The sequence below is a fragment of the Cryptotermes secundus genome, unplaced genomic scaffold (assembly GCF_002891405.2).
Source record: "Cryptotermes secundus unplaced genomic scaffold, Csec_1.0 scaffold940, whole genome shotgun sequence".
Taxonomy (NCBI): domain Eukaryota; kingdom Metazoa; phylum Arthropoda; class Insecta; order Blattodea; family Kalotermitidae; genus Cryptotermes; species Cryptotermes secundus.
The window spans coordinates 633,510-657,055 of record NW_019730116.1 but is presented as its reverse complement, the minus strand read 5'-3'; the positions used below and the strand labels follow the sequence as shown (position 1 = coordinate 657,055).

Below are 23,546 nucleotides of genomic sequence, written 5' to 3'. Positions count from 1 at the left end.
GGGTTCGATCCCGGGTCTGGTCAAGTGGGATTTGTGGTAGACAAAGTGGTGCTGGGGCGGGTTTTCCCCCGAATACTTCGGTTTCCCCTGCCAATCTTCATTCCACCAAATTCTTCATCATCATAATCACCCGGGGCTGGCTACAATTGGCCAATCAGTGGCCGCCGTGCCGAGTGGACCCAGTTGGACTCCACCCCCTAATTAAGCGAATTAAAAAAAAAGATTCATCATATCGAAAAATATATCAGATAACAACTACGTATCTTAGTTAGAAATGTACCGTACTCAATGCATAAATGTTCTATGCCGCGGCCCGTTTTGCAGAACAGCAGTACGTTAGATGTGTGCTTCATATCAAGTAGGGGATATATCAGAACAATAAAAATAAAAGATGAAATTGTTTCTGTGCGAAATTAATTAACAACCATGCCACAAAGACGCAACTCCACTCATTTTTAATCTCGTCATTGGGGGGTCAGCTTCATGCTGACGCCGCTTTACGACCGGGGAAAGATTCCCCCGTACTCAGCGGACAGGAAGCTGGTGGACCCAAGAGCAGGTCTGGAAGCTGTGGAGAAAAGAAAATCCGTTTTCCACTGTCGGGAAGCTAACTCCAATTCCTGGGCTGACAAGGCCGTACGTAGCCTAGTCGCTATACCGAATGAGCTATCCAACATCAGACCAACACGAATCAAAATTAAGCTCGCTCTACAAGTATTATAATTACGAAGCTCTCACGTTAACAAAAGTTTCAGAATTCTGCCGTTACTTATTCTGCTTTGTCCTAAAATTATCCTAAGCATCCTGATCTGAAGCAACCTCAATTTATGTTCATCGCGTGGGTTAGAGACAAAACTTTCACCCCTAGTAACGAACAACAGTTTTCTTAATTTTAGTCTTTAGGCCTCTATCTAGAAGATACTGAACTCAATGGTAGCACCTCCCGCATACCCACGATATCATTGCCACATTTACCACTGGTTTAACACACATCTTGTATAACAAGAAACTATCCTGCTNCATTAAGACTGCCGTCTTCTGAGATGTGGCGCCGTGTAGACCTTGTGTGGACGTCACGGAGGAACGTATCGCCTCCATCTTCAGGGTAGAAAGAAAAATATAAGAAATCCGCAGTCTGCTTTTACCGGTTCTCACGGTCTCTTCGCCTGCGGATTTCTTATATTTTTCCTTCTATCCTGAAGATGGAGGCGATACGTTCCTCAGAAACGTCGGTTAATACCACATATACACGGTGCCAAATCCCAGAAGACTGCTTTCTTTATACTGCTGGACATCAAATTTTCTAAATCAGGTTTCCACATTTCATCAAAAACTTTCACTTAATACAGAGGGCTTCATGTGAATATCCCTACAGTACACGTTTATGCTCTTTTAACAAAAGTGTTAAAATGTGCCACGCACTTCCAGAACATGCCACCAGCTGACAGGGTGATTTTCCAGTTACTGGCCAAAATTAATTACATAAATTTAAATAACACTGGCGTAGAACTCTCACCGCAGTACACAACACACAACGCACAGGAACAATCCAACTACAAGGTAAGCAAGGATCAAATACAACACTAAACAAAATAAATTCAATATATATAAATATATAAAACCTAATGTAATACAATGTCTTTGCAGCCAATACAACCTCAAGACATCTCCCAACATCGGGATAAATTAAGAAGCAGCCTAACATTTTTATATTTTACTTCAAAAGTCTTAAACTTTTAAATATTTTTTAAATATTTTAATAGTGATGTTTTAACGCGAGGGCAACTTCGGATTGAATGCGAAGGTTGAACGTGCATTCTGTACGTGCATTCAGTACTCCAAGCTAGTGTTGTGCTTTTACACATCGATATTTGTGCAGTGCCCACATAGCATATATACTGTGTACAGTTAAACAACGCCAGTGTTTTCTTGTTAGTACCATGTGCCTCTGAAGATGGTTTTACTAAAACCGAAACATGTAAGGCAAGAGTGAGAAAGAAGTGACCTAAAAAAACATTGTTACACTTGACGGACTTTGTATTGATTTTATTAATTAGCTTAACCGCTTTCACGTAAAAGCTTTATAGAGGATGGGGCGCAGAAACTTCCTTTTTGTGAGGACGCATTGTGAAGGGAGGGGAGGTCGCAGAAAAGTGGGGATAGGCTCGGCGAACGCAGCAGTCGCGGAAGTTTCTGTCTTATACCCCTCAGTGGGAAACATGAGGTGGACGAGTGAGTAGCGTGCGTTTGCTGTCGAAGCCTATTTTTCGAACAACCATTCCTACGTGTCGGTGCAGCGTGCGTTCTGTACTCACTTCGGAATTAAGCCCAGAGGTCCGGTTCCCGACCGGAAATCAATTGTTCTGTGGGTAGAGAACTTTAGGACAACCGGGAGTGTGGTGAAAAAATCATTAGGACGACAGCGGACCGTTACGACGCCAGAAAATGTGGAGGCAATTCGACAGTCGATTTTGAGATCTCCAAGACGCTCCGCTCGCAAACATGCAGTCGCCCTAGACGTATCCAATCGTTCAATGCGCCAAATTCTTCACGAACATCTTCAGTTCCATCCCTATAAGATGGCTGTTGTGCAAGAATTGTCACCACGTGATTTCCAGAACCGAATAATGGCGTGCGAAACGTTATTGGAAACTTTACCCCCTGACGCACTTGTTTTCTTTAGTGATGAGGCACATTTTCACCTATCCGGATACGTAAACAGGCAGAATATGCTTGCTGACAGCTCCATGAGAGGCCACTTCACAGTGATAAGGTGACAGTATGGTGTGCGTTGTCGAGAGTTGGAGTTATTGGCCCTTATTTTTTTGAAGAAGACAATCATGCAGTTACTGTCAATTCACACCGGTATGTGGACATGATTAAAAACTTGTTCGAACCAGCTCTTGAAGAAATGCATCTAGGAAATTTCTGGTTTCAACAGGATGGTGCCACGGCCCACACACCCCGAGCTTCGATGACAGTTTTGAGGGCAAAGTTCCCCGGACGGCTCATCTCGCTTCGAGGTGACATTCCGTGGGCAGCGCACTCACCTCATCTAACGCCCTGTGATTTCTCTTTTATGGGGATACATCAAGACAGAGGTTTTTAAACATCGCCCCACAAACCTGCTTCAGCTGAAGAATGTTATTCGGCAGGAAGTAGCCCAAATTCCGGTGCACATGTTGGAACGTGCAGAGGGGAACTTCAGAAAACGGTTGCATCAGTGCATAGAGAAGGGTGGCCACCACCTTAAAGATATTTTGTTTGAAACTACATGATTTAAAACTTTAAAGTATGTTCTTTCATTAGCTAAACATAAATTTTGTCTATCAGCAATAATGTTTCTTTTATTCGCCTTCAAAAAGAGGAAGTTTCTGCGCCAACTGTACAATAAACCTCCTTGTGTTCGGTAGTGCATTTCCACGACAATGTACAATTTTTTCGGCTGTGAAGTCACGCAGGTTTCAGCTGTAGAGGGACTGCAGGCGAGGTTACTTTCACCGATCTTGTTACAGAGACAAACAGGTTAAAGGGCAAACATTTCTAAGAGACATCTGGTGCATACCACTGATATAACGGAGCCGACATCAAGCATTCAGAAAGGTTTCCGTGTATGAAGGGAACGTGCATTACATCATCAGGGTTTCGGCATTCGGGCTTCGAAATCTAAACACCCCGATATATTCCAGTCTCAGCTTCAGTGAAAACTTAATAGAATGAACTGCAAATGATCGGCAGAGCAACGGAACTTAGAAAGAGGGAGACACGTGTTTCCCGCTTGAAATAAATTGTGCAGTCACTGTGCCAAGACGCTCAAGGTCGCAGCGTTCCGAAATCGAGAAAACTTTATTGTTTAACGGTGCATCAGAAAATGTGTTTAGACCTGCACAATAAAGAAAAAGTTGTTCCTGCGCTTAATTAGTTAAGCACTATGTCATGAAGGCTATATGCGGGAGTGAAAGTATATTTCCATCAGTTTTGACCTTGCCAATAGAGACTGATGAGTGATCCCCACCACCCATTGGATACGAGACTGAGTGGGCCCCAGGGCCGCTCTTAACTCTGTGGAGAAGAGAAAAGGCTTGCATTGACGGGAATCGAAACCGAGCCGTCCAGCCAGTAGCCCGTCGCTACACAAACCGAGACAGACCTTTACAGTATAGCATAATTGTTCATTCATTCATTCATTTATTTTATTTTTTCAGTCATCACTGGCTATACAGCCCTCCGTTGGACCCTGGCCTCGTCTTCAGTTTCGCTTTTTTTTTTTACACAGACGGTAGGACTCTTTCGACGAGTGATCAGCCCGTCGCAAGACCGCTACCTACACACAGGACAATACAAACAAAATAACTGCACAGACATCCATGCCTTGAGTGGGACTGGAACCCACGATCCCAGCGTTCGAGCGAGTGAAGACAGTTCATGCTTTCGACCGTGCGGCCACCGTCATCGGCAGCGCAATTGTTTACGCCCACTAATTAAAGCTCCTAGCTACCTTGTCTCTCGTTATTGTTCTTCGTTCGTAACTAGGTGACTGTGCGACAAATAAACGTTTATTAATATTAATTCTCGTTTATCACAATTAACGAATACTTAAAAAGAATAGTAATATATTAATATGATCATTGTAAGATTTGAGGCTTTCACGGCGGTGACTATGAAGAAAGCAGTCTTCTGGGATTTGGCACCGTGTATATGTGGTGTTAACCGACGTTTCGGAGGAACCGGTAAAATCGGTTCTCACGGTCTCTCCGCTTGCAGATTTCTTATATATTTTTTCTTCTACCCTGAAGATGGAGGCGATACGTTCCTCCGAAACGTCGGTTAACACCACATATACACGGTGCCAAATCCCAGAAGACTGCTTTCTTCAATATGATCATTGTTTTACTTTCCAATAAATTTAATAGTATTCACACTTATTAACACTCCATTTCTTGCATACCCCCCATGGGTATAAAACAAACACAATGATCCATTCCATTACATTCTGGCTTGTTCCACCTCATAAAATACCCTGGTGAAGATTACTATCTCCTGAAATGGGGCACTGTGTAGTTCGGCAGAAGTCCATCGACATTTCGGAGGAACGCACTACCTCCATCTTCAGGATCGAAGAGTAAGCCAAGCTAGCAACCAGCAAAACGTAGACCTGGCTTACGCTTCGACCCCGAAGATACGGGTAATACGTCCCTCTTAAACGTCTGTAAACTTCTACCGGACTACACGGCATCACATTCCAAAAGACAGAGTTCCTCATCGTCAGAGCCGTGAGAACAATTATGGGTGTATTTTCTATACACACAGTGGAACAATGAGGGAACACAGTCGGACGCAAGGCCTAAAACACGAAATGTAATCGAAGAGTGCTTTCAGAGATGAAACATGCCAACTTATTCAACTTGCTCGTAATTATGTGTTTATTTTGTGCTCTTTCATGTAAATAACACAAAAAGGAGGGCAATCATCAATACTCCGATTGGGAGTAAAACCGGGACTATGGAGTATATGCCGCCACTATGGGTAAATTATATATCTGACCCCCACCTTCGTATATTAAAAAAACAAAGTTGGAAAAATATTCATGTACATGTATACCCAATACTAACAATAATAAAGTTTCTTTAGTTAGTAAATACAGTCTTAAGCGGTTTAAATATAAATTTGTAAGCAAATTTTCAGGCTTCTCCCTTTAGAAACCTTACTGCAACTTAAAGAATTACAAATAAATGTAACTTCTACTGATGCCTACACTGTCCCATCGTTGCCAAATATTTTATATAGAAACATGAAGAAGTAAGATCTCCGCCGTTTGAAAATAACCAACAACTTCTAACTTTATGGGCACGCCTGCACACTACTGGAATACTGCAGACACACAACTTGCGTATATTGCCACGTAAAAGTTACCTGTTATGGATACCACTTATGCGGAAGAAAAATTGTTAACCATATTGTCACTTTACAGCACTAACTTCGCCGACAAGCGGCGGTCGCTATGTCGGTATAGTTCGCTTGCGGACTGCAGGCCACGGAGTTTATTTTGTTTACATGTGTCCACGGGCGCTGGCAAGGGGATGCAAACCAGGAATCGGCCTAGCATGTTTCTTTTGGGGGTGATGAACATCGGAAAAAAAAAATGTACCTAACATTAATATTAGAAATGTAAACAAATTCCTTGGCACATACTGAATATTTTACCAGGGTGATCAGCAAAAATACTTTTAAGCGGCTTAAAAGTAAGTTTGTAGTGAGACATCTGGCCCTCCTTTGAAAAAAAAAATCTGACGGCGCCCGTGCACGTGTCTGTCACACGAACTAGGTATAGCGTCCGTAAAACACCACCAACTGCAATCATGCCCATTGTGAAGAAGTCAGTCATTCTTGCTTTAATACATATACCTGGTGTCACAGTAGCAGTTCTTTGGACACTCAACATAACAAAGCAAATGACCGAGCGCTTTCAGCTGAAAACACTGAAAACTATTTTGGGGGGAGAAACCATAGACACAAGCCTATTGCCCTCCGTTGAACTATGTGCACGCTTGAAAACAACTCGTTATCTCACTGAACATTCACCATACTGATTTTTAACAGAAGCCGAATGACATAATAAAATACTTCATTTAGGGCCTGCATACTTTTATACTTCCACAGCTTAATCAGATTAATAAAGGTATAATTACATTATTGTAATTGGCGGCACACAACAAGCTTGCACACTACCCTACGCCAGATCATTCTGTGGCATACAAAAAGTTAAATTCTGTATTGTTTATACCACACGGAAAATTATGTTCTAAAATTTATGGTGGCTTGGCAAGTTTCCCGTCCCACCCTTAACTACTGCGTAGGGCCGCGCCATAGCTCAAGCGGTTAGTCGCTGGCCCGGGTTCGATCCCGGGTATGGTCAAGTGGGATTTGTGGTGGACAAAGTGGCGCTGGGGCAGGTTTTCTCCCAGTACTTTGGTTTCCCCTGCCAATCTTCATTCCACCAATTGCTCCACAATCATCTGGGGCTGGTACAATAGGCCAGAAGTGGCCGCAGTACAAGGGACTTAGTCCCACCCCACTAGCAATAAAAAAAATTACTACGTACCGGAGAATTTAAAAGCGTATCAGGCGGAGCAGCCGTGCCACAGCTCATACGGTTGGGCTGCTCTGACCTCTTTGACCTCTCGCGAAGCATCGGACGAATTCAAGCGAGATCGGTGATAGAAGAAGTGGCACTGGTGCAAGTATTTTTTCTCCGAGTTCCTCCGTTTTTCCTCTGCTATCTATCATTCCACCGTTGCTCCATTCTCATCTGACCGCCCCCAGAGGTATGCGATAGCCCTAACTTGGCAGCACATCACATCCTTCGTCAAGTTTCTATCAGTCGGAGATGCAGCAGAGGCGCCAGAGAATGCGTCCTCCCCAGCAATCCAGTGTTGCCTACTACAGGATTCGGGTAGTTCTGGTGTAGCTGTGCACCATTGACTCTCACTTGCACCCGCAAAATTAGCGATAAAAAAGTCAAGAATGACTCCTACGTCACAACTTCAGGCGTCCTTGAATTAACTGATCCACACTACCAAATGAACAAAACAATGAAGAGCAATCGACTGCACATCAAAGTGAATACATATTTATATATAAGAATGTCCTTAATATTACATCGCATTCCAAAGTTATTGTCTTCGAAATGCTTGTTGTATTTCGCTAGCCAAATGTTTACATTTATGTAAGGGTTTAATCTGGTGGGTGTTCGGGATACAACAAAACAGTGGACTTCGCTGACTAGGGTCTTCGCACGTTAGCAAATTTCATCAAGCGACCCACTTCTAACAATTCTGACCAGTGGGCTAAATGCTACAAAAATCTGCGTCACTTGGTTAATGGACATTTCGATACAAACACCACAGTTTCAAGACGTAACGAATCAACAGTCACAACATTCAAGCTGGTAAATAACGTCAAATCCGTGTCACACAGTACGTAACGATACTGCAATAATCAATAGTTTCAACGATAATCTTATGTTCACTGTAACGCGTAAGATGATACACTCGATAATTTATTGACCGAAAGTCAACATTTATGATGGGCACTACAGCGGGACATTAGAATTCTTTATTTAATGCTCGTATTTTCAACTGTAATATTCAGTGCAATCAGTGTCATCATACGTGTCTCATACGTGGAAGTATTAACTGGTTTTGGTCGAAGTCAGTGACAACTGACACCACCTTCGAAACAGCAACTAATCATTTACTTCTACAGTAACAACCAGCTGGCCAGCCTTACCTCCTAGCACGTCCTCACTGGTTGACTTTGGAGTGGATGTCATTGTAACACACACATCAACAGCCCACCACAGCAGTAGAAAACGAACTGACAGCCGTATGCCAACTATGCGTAACCGACCAACGCTTTGTTATGATAAAACGTCAACAACATACGTCACAAGTGGGACTGGTTAGTGAACTGACATATTAAAGAAACACAAATATACATGTATACGAAATAAAGGTTACTATTAAGTAAACAGTCATATAATATTAAATAAATTTAGTTCATAATAATTTTTCGAATACATTATTTGCTGACTTTAAGGTAATTCAATGCTTAAATTGCCGATTTGAGTTACTGTACTGAACCCACAAGATTATCACCGTATAGATGGCAGTAACAGTTTGGCGTTAAACAGCTGATTGTATTTTCTAAGACGTATTGTGGAGTTTATTCGAGTACAATTTGATTTCATTTAACGAAAACCGACACGGAAGAATTTAAACGGTAGGCGGAATTCCACAGCTTTGTATTCTACTGAATAATCTCTTGCTTTGTAATAAGAGGGTTTAATATTAAAGTAAATAAAGTATTGTCATTTGTTACCAAGTTTGTGTAAAGGCCTAAATTTGTTCTTCGAAAATGGTCGCTCAAAGCTGTCAGCATGACCTACAGAGGAAATATTAATTTACAAAAGCGCCGTTTAACTTTGGAGTACTTTCAGAATAACGAATAGTGCCAACGATCGAAAAGCATATATAAATACACTTTATAAATAGGTAAGGTTCTAATTCATCTGTTTGTTATCCATATGTGAAATTTCGGTTTACACGAAGGAGCCGAGGTAACCTACTTAGGGCAATTTTCTTAAAATGAGAGCCCAGCTTCGGTGCAAAATTGAATAGTGTAACAATTTAAGTTGGTGTTTGTGTGTTTTATATTGTGTCTATATTAATGTAGACTTCTTTGTTGGCTAAGCAATAGCATTGGTATAAGTAAAATTTTCTTGTCATTGTGATCTGATCTCATTTAGTGCAACATGTCATTCATACATCACGTGTATTTATTTTTAACAATTGTCAGTAAAAATGTAAACAAAGCAAATGTTCCCATTATCATCAAATCATTTTGAAAAGTCCAGTGTATATGGGCAGAATGCTAGTGAAGTCATAATATAAATCCATTTACTATATGATAATTTTAATTCATGGCATAATTACAGTCCTGTACGTATTTTTTCTTATATTTCCTTTTAGCAGTTCGAATAGTTGTTATATTTAAGCTTATAACACTTCATGCATGTGTAATAAATGTGAACTTGAAAAGTCCAGAAGTAATGTTGTGTACTAGGTTATTAACAGTATAAGAACCCAGTAAATAAGATCTCAAAGTTTGTGACGAAGGTACATTGGTACAAATATGTTTTTGGACATTATCCATCATCCAGTCTATCTGACAACACTGCTGTTTATTTTTCAAATTTTATTTTCCAGAGATACGAACTAGCTCTATTGATTGTGCCCAACTGAGTAGGTTTTACCAGAAGACAGAGACAGAATGCAGTCTCAAAAACGTTGTTTTGAAAAATAAACAATGGTGTTTTTAGATAAATACAGCACAATCAATAATGTCCAAATACATAATATTTGTAATAAGAACCCAGGTTTTTTTGGTGCCTTTCACATTCCAGTATTTTATACTGGAAATAACATTACTTGGAATGCAGTAACTTCTCACATATGTTTACAACAAATCCTAAGGGACCTGAATGGTTCTCTGCTTCAGAGTGTTTCTGTTTAACATATGTACTTATTTCTAGGTAAAAATTTTTGTACAGTACATACCCTTGGTATTTATGACACAAATAACATTCCTGAAGTTCATGTTACATAGGTACATTACATTTACAGAGCAGTACAGTATATTTTCAGCTTCCTTTCCATTTTTGCCTTTTCCCCCTTAGTTCTTTCTGGGTTGCTTTATTTCTTATGTCTGTTTCCAATAGGTGCAGTTTATACATATTATAAATATATAGGAAATTACTTTATTAGGAATACGGCTAATAAATTGGGAATGACATGGGTGACAGCTTAATTCCAAGTAGCCCAGCACTGATGTGGAAATACAGGAAATTTATGTAGGCATATTACCACTCTACCGGTGTTTGTAGCGTGTCTCAAAAGTATTTTATGCCCTATTTTAAATTTTAAATATATTTAAACATTTGAAAAAAAAAAAGTGGTGATGTAAGTTCTTCCAAAAATTTGTTTTATTGCTTGAACTAACAGTAATGAATTCAACTTGTATTTTGGAGGTTCACAATGGGAATTTCAAATGGAGCAACAGCTGTCCTGTCATAAGTTATTTATAGTTTTCCGTGCTTATTCCTGGTGAATGCTGCAAAAACGCCTTTTAGACCATGACTGTTTCCTTCCCAAACCATTTTCTTTACTAACTTTACATAATCACTGTATCATCTTGACACTGCATAACCTTGCAGCTGGCCTATTAACTCATCATTACTTCATACATTTTGTTTATATGGCTGATTACAGAACGTAATGAACATGAAGATACCAAACGGCTCTGGAAACGGCTACTATGGTCACGACTCTTCTATTATTTCATATCTGTCTGACAGCTCAGATATTGGTAATGGTGATGATGTGGACTCACCAACATTAGATGGTGATTTTTCAGAGTATATGTGGATGGAGAATGAAGAAGAATTTGACAAGCAAGTAAGTTGTTTGTTAATAGAATATAACAGTACAGTCATGTCTTTTTATGTATCTTTATATTTTCCACTTCACGTTTGTAATTTTGTGCATCTTGGTTTCCTGTGTGGTTTAGCTTATTGTATGGACCAGGTTCTAATTCTTTGATTAGGATATTGCAGGTTAGGTTTTTGCTGTTCATTGCTGTATGAATAGGTGTTTATGAGTTCTTTACGCTTGTTTGAAAAATTACTCGGGTATTCCATGCCAAATCAATAAATCTTGCCAAAAGTCTGGAAGCTGAATTATCTATTTGAATGAACTTTATATAACCATGTGTTCATATGACATAAGTATAAAGAATTTCATTAACATTAATGCAAGAATGGGAGATAATATCCAGCCCTGCACAAATTCTGGACCCCATGGCACTTAGAATTTCCTTCTGTTATAGGGCCCAATGCTATCAGTGCATGAGCTGTCATGAATGGTAGGAAAAAATTCTTTCTTTATCCCTGTCATATTGCCATGTATCCTGGTAACGTGACAAGTAATCAGTGGGTTTTGGGTTAGATGAATCAATTTATTGAACAGTCATCAGTCATAACTACAAATATTTATAACACTTCAGAAGATTACTGGGACACTGACATATAAAGTAAAGTCTTCAACACTTGCATTCTTGGATGCTCCTTGCATGAATTTGGTGATTCAAGTCTGTATGAAGCCAAGTCCAGTTCCTTTACTCCAAAAGTCCATAATTCTGCAATCCCATAACTAACTTATTCAAAGTCAAAGTTATGAGTCTGAGTCTTATTTTATGACTGATGGTTAGTTGGCCAGTCTGTCTTGGAATAAAGCACCGAACCCAGAGCTTATGACCAGATTTTTTATAACTGTGACAGTTGCGGGTTTGTCGGTGTGGAGCACTCTCTCTGACAAGAGGACAGGTCTGTTGCTTACAGTTGCTGCTGACCCTCGCCAGCACAGTTAATTTCGGGTCCAAGTCCCCTGGGACTTGTGACCACATTTTACTGCCTCAAATTCAAGAATTCTCTTTTCATCACCTTCTAAAGCTCACAGGGCTACAGTGGAAATATTCGACACTGGCTGCACACAGGATTCAAAGTTATGTTACGGCAAACTCTCCTGCTCTAGTGCTTCGGTAAGCCGTGTAGTAGTCACCTCCCTCAACAGTACAGTTCTTGCGTTTGTAGCTCTTACTGTGCTTTTAACGGTTTCTTATCATGAATATCTGCTTTTAATCAGTTGAAGTTAGACTGCACATATCAAAACCCTAGAAACTGAAGTCCTGCCATGAATTTGTTTACAGCGTACCATCGGAATGTGTGTAGGCAATCTGACCTTACTGCAGGAACAATGTTTACCCAGCTGTTGGCTGGCACTGGATGCCTGCCTTGACCTCAACACTCCAGCTTTTGGGCAGCACATCACAATATCCTTATCTGCTGCCATTCCTCTCCTTCTATACTCCATCATCACATTAACAGATTCCTCACCACCTTTTTCCACTCTTTATCCCTTCATCTCCTTTCATATTTCCTTTCTCCAACCTATTGTGATTAACAGTGGTGTGCTGAATTTCTGCCAAGTGTGAAAGGAACTGCCAATTACTCATGTTTTAAATTTTTTTTTTACTAAAACTAGCAATTTTTTCACCTTATTTTTTTTTATTCTGGCTTCCAGATTTATAGGAAATTTGTGCATGCATGGTGATATCATCAGTCTATATGTTTCACCTCCAAAGCTACCACACAACTAAACTGGTATATTCTAAAGGTTTATAACACTCAGACAGAATTACTGGGTTTTTGGACTTTGTTCATCATTCAGTGTATTAAAAAACTAGAGAACACAACATTTCAGAATCGGGATCTGTTTCTGTCCTCAGGTGAGGGGGAGACACCTACTCTGTTGGGTCCCTCAGAAAGAGCTAACATCAACCACTGGACAATGGACAAAATCCAAAATCCTAGTAATTATGAGTACTAAATTTGCTGATATATAGGGTATTTGGACTTTATCCATCATCCTGGTTTTTAAGATAAAAACACGACGTTTTGGAAACTGGATCTGTTTCTGTCCTCAGGTGAAGGAAAACACCTATTCTGTTGGGTCTGTTAGAAAGAGCTAGCCTCAATCACTGGACTACTAGTAACTACTAGTACTAAATTTGGTTAAGTAAAAATTTAATTGTGCTTCATATTGGTCTAAAATAATCTCTACATTATTAAGCTCAACTGATACTTCACCAGTTCTCTTAAAAATTAATATAGTAAATGATAATATGTAAACCTCATTAAGAGCTACAGTTTTATTTGACACATTTTGTGAAATTATGATTAGTTAATCCATGTTAAGTGAGTCCCCTGTTACCATGGCATGGCATGGCATGGCATGTCCTCAGGTTGTGGATGAAGGAAACGGCTTCCAGATATCTGGATTGTTCTGGCTCAGGATAGGGTTCAGTGAAGGATTCATGTGAACGCAGTAATGAACCTTTGGGTTCTATAAAATTCTTCAGTAGCTGTGCAACTGGTGGTTCCTCAAGCAGGGCTTATCTCCATGGAGTTCGTTAGTTATGATTATTTAATAAAATAAAAAGAAGATATTTTCTGTCTGGGTGGTGTCTGATATCTGTAGTATGATTAGCTTTTCTGTAGTAGATTTTTTATCTGAATGAAATAAACATCAAGGCCATTTTAATATACCTTCTTATGATTACATATTTTCATGTTATAAATATTTTAGCATAACACACATGTGAAGTGTATGAAGTTTAGTTTGAATTCACATTAAAAATAAGCTGAGATTAACGAAATGTGGTCATTCACATATTTGTACTACATAATACTATTTATATTCAAATAGGTGATGCAACAATTGGAAGAAGAGGCATTAATGGAGCAGTGCATTGAAGCAATGTTGGAAGATGAGCGTGAAATACGTAATATTCACAACCAAGCAATGACAGCTAATGGTGTAGGGGTTATGGATATTTGTCATCCATGGAGCACCGGCACTGACTATGTCCAGCCTACAGAGTAAGGACCCTGCTCTCTTGACACTGGAGTTGAGTACTATGGAAATAGAGGATGTTATATTGAAATTATTATCTTAAGTTACAAGCTCTTCTGGAATTGTGCACCCAGAAATAATTTATGTGGAATTTAGCATAGTGCATCCATAGTAGGGAAGTTGAACCCTAGCATTATAGCACATGCGTTCACCCCCTCCCTCCAGCGTCTCAAGCAGAGCAGTCAAATGCTTATGTACAGGAATAGGAAAATAATAAAAAGTTGCCAAAGTCATGTAGTGTTTCAGTTTAATATTAAGCAGAGCACTAATTGTGTATGTAGGTGTGCAATACTATGTGTTCCTACTATCCATCTAGTGGTGAAGTGTAGAATGCATGGAACTTTACCCCACATATCCCAGTATAGCTTCATGGTATGGGGCTTAGGCACAGGAGCAACTTAACTTTCTTAACCAAACTGAATATGCTTTAAATTGGACATTCATTGACTAAACCTTAATATGTATTCATAACAGTACATTTTCAGATTATATATTAATAAATACTGAGTATATTACCTCCTCATTGGAGACCCACCTTACTGTGGTGAGAACTGTGGGTACCAAAGACCTGGAGAGTGATGCAAGTGGTAGTATAGCTGCTTGCTGAGAGGTTGGTAATCTCTTGCATATCACCTCCTGTGATAGTACAAGAGTATTTCGAGAATGGAATGTTACATAGGTAGACACATGCTTGTAAAGCGCGAACGAAATGACCTTCAGAAGTGCGCCAGGTGGCATGTGGAAGTAACATTCCCCCTCAATACGCATGTGCAGGTTTGAGGTTATTGCGTTCATCCAGTGTATTTCGAGAAGCGGAAGTATGGAGACATGTTCTAGTACTATGTCAACGCGAGTTAAACAGCGTGCTGTTATCCAATTTTTAACTGCTGAAAAAGTGACTCCTACTGAGATTCATCGTCGTTTAAAGGCTGTTTATGGTGACGATGCTGTTAATAGGTCTACTGTAAATTGATGGGTAATAAAATTTCGTGGTTGCGAGCCTGGAAAAGCCATAATTGTTGATGAAACACACAGCAGACGTCCGATCACTGCCACAGATGACAATCACCGCAAACTCGTCGACGATTTGATTCAAAATGACCGGCGAATCACTCAAAAGCGTATCGCAAACCATATTGGAATATCCAAGGAACGTGTCGGCTTCATTATTGAACAATTGGGATACCGTAAAATCTGTGCACGATGGGTACCACACCGTCTCACAGACAAGAACAAACAGCGTCGATTGGAATGCTGCGAGTAACTTTTGCAGTGCTACCATGACGAAGGAGACGACTTTCTTTTGAATATTGTAACGGGGGACAAGTCATGGGGCCATCGTTACAACCCGGAAGAGAAAAGACAGAGCACCGAATATCGACACCCTTCTTCTCCTCAGGTGAAAAAGTTCAAAACACAACCACCCGCCAAAAAACTTCTTTTACTGTGTTTTGGGATGCTCACCAAGTTTATGTGACCGATTTTCTGGAACGAGGGGCAACGGTAAATTCTTCTCAGTACATACAGACTCTAAAACACCTCCGGCGTCGAGTTCATCATGTTAGAGGCAGCCTGGCGCCAATAATCTTGCAACATGACAACGCTCGTCCACACACCTCGCGCGCAACTGAAGAGGCTCTGCGAAACCTGAAGTTTGAACCGATTCCACACCCTCCTTATTCCCCCCATCTTGCGCCTTGCGATTTTTATATTTTTCCTCTACTCAAGAGAGACCTCAAGGGTAATCATTACACCTCAGACGATGAGGTGAAGGCAGCTGTCAAGTCCTGGATTCGAGAAAAGTCGGAAGAATTTTTCAGTGACGGAATGAAAAAACTTGTTACACGCTGGGAGAAATGTGTTAGCCTTAACGGTGACTATGTTGAAAAATAAATATATGCTTTTGAAACTTAAGAATTGTACTTTAATGTACTTTTTGCCCGATCTTGCTATTTGTTTTTGTTCGCGCTCCACAAGCATGTGTGCATTACTTTTCAGCCTACCCATGTAGTTCCAATCATTTATTATTAGTTTACAGTATTAAAATAACTGAACAGAAACAAATAAAACTACTAAACAAGGAAACATACAAAGCTCATCTCTTGAAAGAGGACAGTGTAAAATATCTACACCAGATTAGAGTAAATTAGTACTTTTAAGAGAAACTCCTTAAAGAAATAAGGAATATAAACAGAGAAGCTGAAGATTTAATAGAAGTTATTATGAAGTCAAGTGAAGAAACACATGGGAAAGGATACAGAAAGAAAGGCTTAAGAATCTGGTGCAAAGACATGTAAAATGTTATTAACAAAAGCAAAGATTACCAGATATATATATGTATTCTAAAACAATTATTATTTAGGTATTTTCTTTTTATTATGGCATGATGATGATGATGATGATGATGGTGGTGGTGGTGATTGAGTAGATTATAAAATTTCTAAGACAAAAATTGAAGCTACTGAGATGATGTACATATTCTTCTTACCATTATCATTTTCAAGATAATGGCCCTCAACTATTTAGTTGGGCTTCTCAATAGTCTATATGAAATGTGCCTGTTTGTGGTACACTGCATTTTGCCCACCTTTTTGTCTTCACTTTACTGAGATTCTGACTAGAGTCATTAATCGCTTGTTTTCTTCTCATTGCCAGTGCTCCCAATCTGTGTGAAACCATGGAGAATCTCTCTGTCCAAGATGACTTAGCTAAGCAGGTGAGTATACATATTATTTAATGGCCTAACTCCTTCATACATGGTACTCCTAAAGCAGTTGACACATATTAACTGTTTAAGGAATTCCCTGTTTTCTGAACCAGAAAGTTTATCACACTCATCACAGAAAAAGCCTGTCATCGGATGCCATTTGAGTTCAGTTCACAATCGTACAACCTGTTTCCCTAAGAACCCTTTTAACAGTATCCTCTGTGCACCATCTTGGCATCTGATTCTCACAATGAATTGTTATATCTCCTGCTTTGCAGTCATGAGGTTCTGTAACAGACTCAGATTGGAGGCTGGCTGCTGGAGGGTTTCATGGTTTTACTTAGTCCCATCAGGCAAGTGCTAAGATAGTGACTTAAAAATAGGCCATGGCCACATCCTTCAAAATTCACCATTCATAGTCAGCCTGTGTTTCTATTTTACATTGTGTATGCAGTTGCAGAAGTGTTTTCTAGACCAAGAATCAATCGATCATACATCTTGATCTCCTAAGTGATGTCACTCCATATTGTTATCCAGTCAGCCTTTTGTATACATTTCTTGTTTCTCCCAATCTGTTTATCTCTTGGAAATAACTGTTCTCATTAGCATCTCATTTTCATACACTTAAAATTTAGAGTTTATGACCAAGTTTCACAGCTGTGTAATGCAATGGATGAAATAAATTTAGTATGTTTTAACCTTTAATTATGGCTGTGCCATAGCTCAAGCGGTTAGTTGCCGGTTTCCCACTGTGGCACCTCAGGTTCAATCTCAGGTCAGGTCATGTGGGATTTATGGTGGACAGAGTGGCACTGAGGCAAATTTTCTCTGAGTACTTCAGTTTCCCTTGCCAACTCTCATTGCACCAAATACTCCATACATATCATCTGGGGCCGGTATGAGGGAAAGTCAGTAAACAGGTCACAAATGGAAGTAAAACAGCTGTAATGTATATAATAGTTTCTCTAAGTGTACCACTAGGTAGCAGCACAGTTCAGCTTCATGACAGTGTAGGTAGCGGACATTTATGTGCATGTTCAGAGGCTCATCTCATTAGTCAAAATGGTGACCATGCTTGAAATATGTACTACTGAAGAGCAGTGTTCTGTTGTGAATTTTCTGTAGGACTCAGTGCAAAGAATATTCATAGGGAAATGTTTCCTATATATCATGGGAAGTGTTTGTCATGTAGAGAAGTTCACAACTGGTTCAAGAAATTCTCTCAAGGACATTTGGAAGTCACATATGATGAAAGGGAGGTGCAGAATTGGCTGAGACAACAGTCAAAAGACTTCTCTGTTGCAGGTTACAATGCACTGGTAAAGTGATGGGACAAGTGTATCAATGTTGGTGAAGGATATGTTGAGAAATGTTTTTCCATGTTCAGATATCACATGTTTTACATTTTATATCCATTTGTGACCTATTTACTGACTCCTCCTCATATAATAGGCCAATTAATGGCCAATATACCAACTGGACTCACTCTCACCTCTCGCCCCCATGAAATTAAAAGAAGAACTTTAATTCCATGGAAGGGTTTCTTATCCTACATACATATCTCCCTTGTACAAATGCAGTATAGAAAACTGTGCAAGGAAAGTAATGTGATCTTTGCCAGACACAAATACAGACACTATTTTTTTTTATAGACCACAAATGTTGGAATAGTAGCCCATGTTAATGTTTACATTTACTGTTCTAATATTGGACTACAGTTTTGAGTACAGGCTGCTATTTAAGCCCTGGACTTACAGCATTACATTAAAGTAAAAAATATAAAATCGTCCACTTCATGAAAATGTATGGGGGATTGCAGCTCTATACATTCTCAAAGTTTGAACCAGATAGGCATGTGGTCAGCTTCTCGTTCTGGCTGCTTTGTCTCTGTGTGAAAAACCATGAGTCAGCCTCACATGGATATGGTGAAAAAGAAATGTCTTTGCCCCTGCCAAGGATTGAACCCTAGACATCCAGTCTACATCCATCATTATACTACATTGTCCCAACTTTCTATCATAATACAATCCAATACTGTAATTTGGAAATGTGTACTGACATCATTGAGAATTTTCTGCTTCTGTAAAATTATGAAGTTAAAATGTGTCAGTTTAAAATAATTCTATCTGATGCAATATTAACCAGAATTGTCAGATGAATAGTTACCAGCCATATTCAATTATAATTTGAGCCCAGGCTGAACTTGTCTTATAGCTAAAACTCTTTTATACGTGTCAAGTGAGTTAAGGGATTGCCTAGTAGGAGTACAGGGGAAGATATAATCTCTTGTCTTGTTTTGTAACCTGCTCTTCTAAATTACAAGTGATTCATAATGTAGACTAACCTGGTGATATTTTTATCGTAGTTGGGCACCACTCATTCTCTACTGCCACTTTGATTTGCTTCCTCTTTTGATTTTTAAAACTTAACAGAATTTCAATAACCTGTAGAAAAAGGATGAAACCAGTTATTTTTGCAACAGCGCTTAAACACGAGATGTTGAGAATGGTGAGGCACAGGCATAAGAAGTACTAAGAACCAGTGTCTCCCATACCACCAGCCTTCAGTGCATCCAACCCCAGACTTCTAACTATAACAGACAACCATGTTATCTGTCACAGTTAATCAGACATTAACAATATTAATTATATTTGAGTTTCTAAAGGAGTGAGATCAACACTGTATTGTTTTGTCTTATCCAGAGCACACTGAACCCAAATGCAGCTGAATTTGTTCCTCAGCAACAGTCCACACTGTCATCTGCTCCAGAACAGTTGCATCATTCAGAAACATCGTAGAAATTCTTCAGAGACTTGATGCATCATCTGATACAGAGCAACATTTCATTTGGTAGGCTGTGAGGGAGTCTCTGGAAATGAACTTCGTTAGTCATTGTGAATTTTCCACTCACATCTCCTGTGTATGTTCCAATATGTACGAATGTGTGTTGTGTGAATGTATGCATGTAGGCCTATACTTGTGTGCATACTCATGGGTCTAAATGCAGTATTTTAAGGTTGTTACAGTCATTTGTAATCTTATGCAAATGAATTGCTGGAGATGCAGCTCTTATTTTTTTCTATTTGCACATCATAAGAGAAGTATATATTTTTTTTAAATGTCAAAGTGTTTGTTGTGAACATCTTCACATTGAAAAAATGGAATGATCTAGAAGTTAAAAGCATTTCATATTCTCTGCTTCATCCATATGTTAATACATATGTAAATTTCCATGAAGACCTTAAGAAACAACATCTGGATTAGTAACATATATACATATATATGTTTGTGTTACTAATATATATATGTACACATACACACACACACAAACATACATTGGTATTTCTGCACTTTGTATGAGTTGTCATTATTTTTCATTAAAGACTGCAATCTTTTACATCATCAATTTTTATATTGAAAGAGAAAGAGTACAAATTAATGAAGTTTACAATACTCTGTAAGTGTGAGAGACTGGACATTTAGTTAAACCAAGATTTATTCTGATTTCACATTTCTTTAGCATCAGATGTTATAGATGATAAAATCCAATGCAAAAAATGACTGTTGTTTATCAACGTGGACATCTGTGACGTATCAGGTGCTTAAGATGTTAGTTGCCAGGGAATTTTGAACTTGTTTTTATAGACCATTTATCATGGTAAGAGAACAATGTATCCATTTTCTTTACTGTAGTTTATAACTTATATGAGTAGCTTCAGCCATTGGTGTGTGACATCCCAGAGACTTGTACAGGTCTCCTTATTCTGTTAAAGCTATACTACAAGACTTTGTTTTTTTTTTTTATTTTGAAGGTAGTGTGAGGCTTTATGCATTTGCAGGAATAGTGCAGCCATCACAGATCTCAAAACTGAATAGAATGCATATTTTTTACAAGTGTGTATTATTCATTTTATTTATTGTTACGTTCCTTTAAACCCCAACAGGTTGTGGAGTTAGTATGGGAAGAGAATGCAGTTGTAAACTAATTATCATAAATTAATTCATAAGCCTATTCATGCACAAAATCATGAATTTGATGAAATATATAAGAAAATACCGAGGACATTCCCATCGGTAGTTATGCATTTTGTGTGACAGCCAGCAATTGCACTGAGAGCTTGAATCTCTTTTAATTCAATTTCCCTGCTGACTAATAAATTTGTATAAATAAAGGTCTTCCAGGATAAGGCACACCTTCTTGTGCTTCAGTCCACACAGACTGAATGACAGTTCTTTTTGCTAAAACTAGACTCGCTTTATACATATGCATACTTGTATTTTCAATTTTCAATGGATTGGGTATTCATCTGAGCTTAGGTATGTGATTTCTTAGATGTAGAAGCCTCAGTAAAGCCCCCCAGGCAAATTGAAGAGCATTAAGCCTACTGGTTTACACATGTGAGATAATAGAAAGAAGTGTTAATCCATATTACAACCACCATCATGTTCAGTACTGCAGTTACTCCCATGTTATGACTTATCAAGATCATATTCACTATAGAACTGTCCCTGAGAGAGATTTTTATACTAAATTTCCCATAATCTGAATAAGTTTAATCCATCCTACCCTAAGGTAACAGAACCACATAATGCTGATTTAGTCTGTCTTATGAAGTAATCTAAACTCCATCACAAAATAAATAAAAGATGTCATTTAAAACCTTCTGAAACATGGTTTACATGTTCCACAAACAAAAATCACCATTCATAATTGTAACATACAGATTAAACTTAAAACCATATTCAGACCAACATGAAAAGATATCTTGGACAAAAATATGCTTGTGGCATTGGAATGCAAAACTGAAGATCTGATAAAGAGTAGTGGTTGTCTGGGTAGGCCAGTGGGTTCAGACATGAAAACATTGTAGGCAGGGTACAGGGTGTGCTAGCCTAATAACAGAAATATGCCATTTACAGTGAACTAGTAAATCTAAAAGTGTAATTCTGAAGCCCTGAGTTTTGTTCTTGATGTTCTATGTAGAACAATCTACAAATTCATTAGTTCAGCAGCTTATATGAAGGACTTGTTTTGTGGGTTTAACTCCAAAATAAACTAATATTTGTGTGTTTAACTCCAAAGGGAATTAAAAATCTTGTGATAAATCTGAAAACGTATGTATGCATGATACGAAACCCTTCATGTACTGCAACAGTTTAGATTGAAATAAACTATTTGTTCTCAGGACTTTATTTTTTTTTATCAAATATGGCTCTCTCATATTCATATTAGCTTTGTCCCATGGTCTTTTAAATACAACATATGTATTTTTTGTACATACTATTTCAAGGCTGCTGCACATGCAGGAAGATTCGTGTGTTCTGGAACACATAACCAGCTGCTGTCTTTCCTACTTTTGGTTTCACTGTTCATCTGTCACAGGGCAATTAAATTGTTCTAAATTTGGTTGGTATCCCTATGTCAGAAAGCTCTTCTTTGTATGAGTACTTTTCTCTTATCGTTATAATGAAATTCATAGAGTTTGTTTCTCTCCATTGGCTGGGGCAGTTACATTCTATAAAATAAAACTTAAAGAAAGGAAATAAAATTTATATTGGCTATAGAAAAGTGTATACACTAACCTACAAGGAGCTTTTGAATAAGATGAAAGAATATTGTGAATTTGAATGTTTGTATAAAAATCACTGTTTACATGGAAAATTTGTGTTTGAATTTGGGCACGATTTTGGAATCCCATTCTGTGGGTACAGATATGGTAATTCTCTTTGCTTTCAGTAGGTAGCAGAGTATGATATCAATTATCTGTCTTGAAGGATTTTTATGTGAAGTACTGTTATTACCGGCATATAAGAAATGATCATGGTCAGAGGAGTAAGCAATAAGTGTTGTTTGCAAACCCAATAAAGACATTTGTCAGAACTTCAGTAATATTGGCTCTTTAGCTTAAAATGTAACTGAGTATTATAATAAATTTGAATTTTGCATTATTGAACATTAACATGGATTTAAGAAGGGCAAAAGTGGTGAAATATTAAATTTGTGAATCTCAGTATTCTTGTATTATTTAATGTGGCTATGAATATATTTCACTCACCACAAGCCACTTATATTAAAAATATCCTGATTACCCCTATTCTCAGTTATTGTAACATCCATTATAAGGTATTATTTCTGGAAGAATACTCACTTTTGGAAAAGAGTTTTGTAGCAGCAGAACTATCATAATCTTACCATAAATTGGTCTAGTCATGTGTTTGTCTTATGTCTTGCATTCTATTGACTATGGTCATTTTAGTTATTAGGAAAATGCATATATGGAGTATTAAGTGCAATACCGAATACGTAGTTTGTGGTACTTTTCATTTGTGAATGAAAACCAAAATCCCAAATGAATATCAGAGTCTGAAATATTATTTCTTAATGTTATGATATTCAAGGATAAACCTTTAGACAATGAAGAATGCAGGTAAATGCAATAATGAATAAATTTAGGAAGTCTTACAAAAATAGTCACACAGAAATACTGAAGAAGAATACACCAGATATTATCTATCCTTTTTTTTTTTTTGTTTCATTCTGGTCCGTCACACTAACAAATTACAAAGACAAAACAGCTCCGTCCAGTGTGACTATTGAAGTTTTTACTACTTGAAAACTTAACACCCTTACATGTTTCAGTCCCTATAAACCATCATCAGAGGGACATCAATACTTTTTTGGAAACTACTATCACAATGGTTGTTTTGAGTGTTAAAATACATATACATACAATGTTTGTAATTCACAA

The 23,546-nt window shown here is 38.4% G+C and overlaps 2 protein-coding genes and 1 long non-coding RNA gene across 4 annotated transcripts in view; 2 read left to right on the top strand and 1 right to left on the bottom strand.

The window, feature by feature from the left end:
- The window catches only part of LOC111866254 (BCL2/adenovirus E1B 19 kDa protein-interacting protein 3), a 122,345-nt gene extending 113,933 nt beyond the window's left edge, over positions 1–8,412 (bottom strand). Inside the window, exon 1 of the mRNA XM_023855031.2 lies at positions 8,290–8,412. Coding sequence (XP_023710799.1) covers positions 8,290–8,332 — 43 coding nt within the window. The 5' untranslated portion in view covers positions 8,333–8,412. The remainder of the gene's footprint in view (positions 1–8,289) is intronic.
- On the top strand, positions 1,226–1,806 carry LOC117282455. Its single transcript, XR_004513191.1, has 2 exons — positions 1,226–1,560; positions 1,648–1,806. It is a non-coding gene; the product is annotated as an uncharacterized LOC117282455 (long non-coding RNA).
- Positions 8,413–8,670: 258 nt separating the features above from the next.
- Positions 8,671–23,268, top strand: LOC111866250. 2 transcript variants are annotated; one of them, XM_023855026.2, is made up of 5 exons: positions 8,671–8,781; positions 10,830–11,015; positions 13,884–14,056; positions 16,746–16,806; positions 19,500–23,268. In XM_023855026.2, the coding sequence occupies exons 2-5, from the start codon at positions 10,836–10,838 to the stop codon at positions 19,593–19,595; spliced, it is 510 nt and encodes a 169-aa protein (XP_023710794.1). In that variant the 5' UTR covers positions 8,671–8,781; positions 10,830–10,835; the 3' UTR covers positions 19,596–23,268. The 2 variants fall into 2 exon arrangements, with proteins under 2 accessions (XP_023710794.1, XP_023710795.1); XM_023855027.2 differs by lacking the exon at positions 8,671–8,781 and adding an exon at positions 8,793–9,053.
- The last annotated feature ends 278 nt before the right edge of the window (positions 23,269–23,546 follow it).

Excerpts from the sequence above, each read along its gene's own strand:
- LOC111866250 (XM_023855026.2), top strand. The coding sequence starts at position 10,836 with ATGAACATGAAGATACCAAACGGCTCTGGAAACGGCTACTATGGTCAC. Across the intron at positions 11,016-13,883 it reads AAGAAGAATTTGACAAGCAA|GTGATGCAACAATTGGAAGA; the intron begins GTAAGTTGTTTG and ends ATATTCAAATAG. Across the intron at positions 16,807-19,499 it reads AAGATGACTTAGCTAAGCAG|AGCACACTGAACCCAAATGC; the intron begins GTGAGTATACAT and ends TGTCTTATCCAG.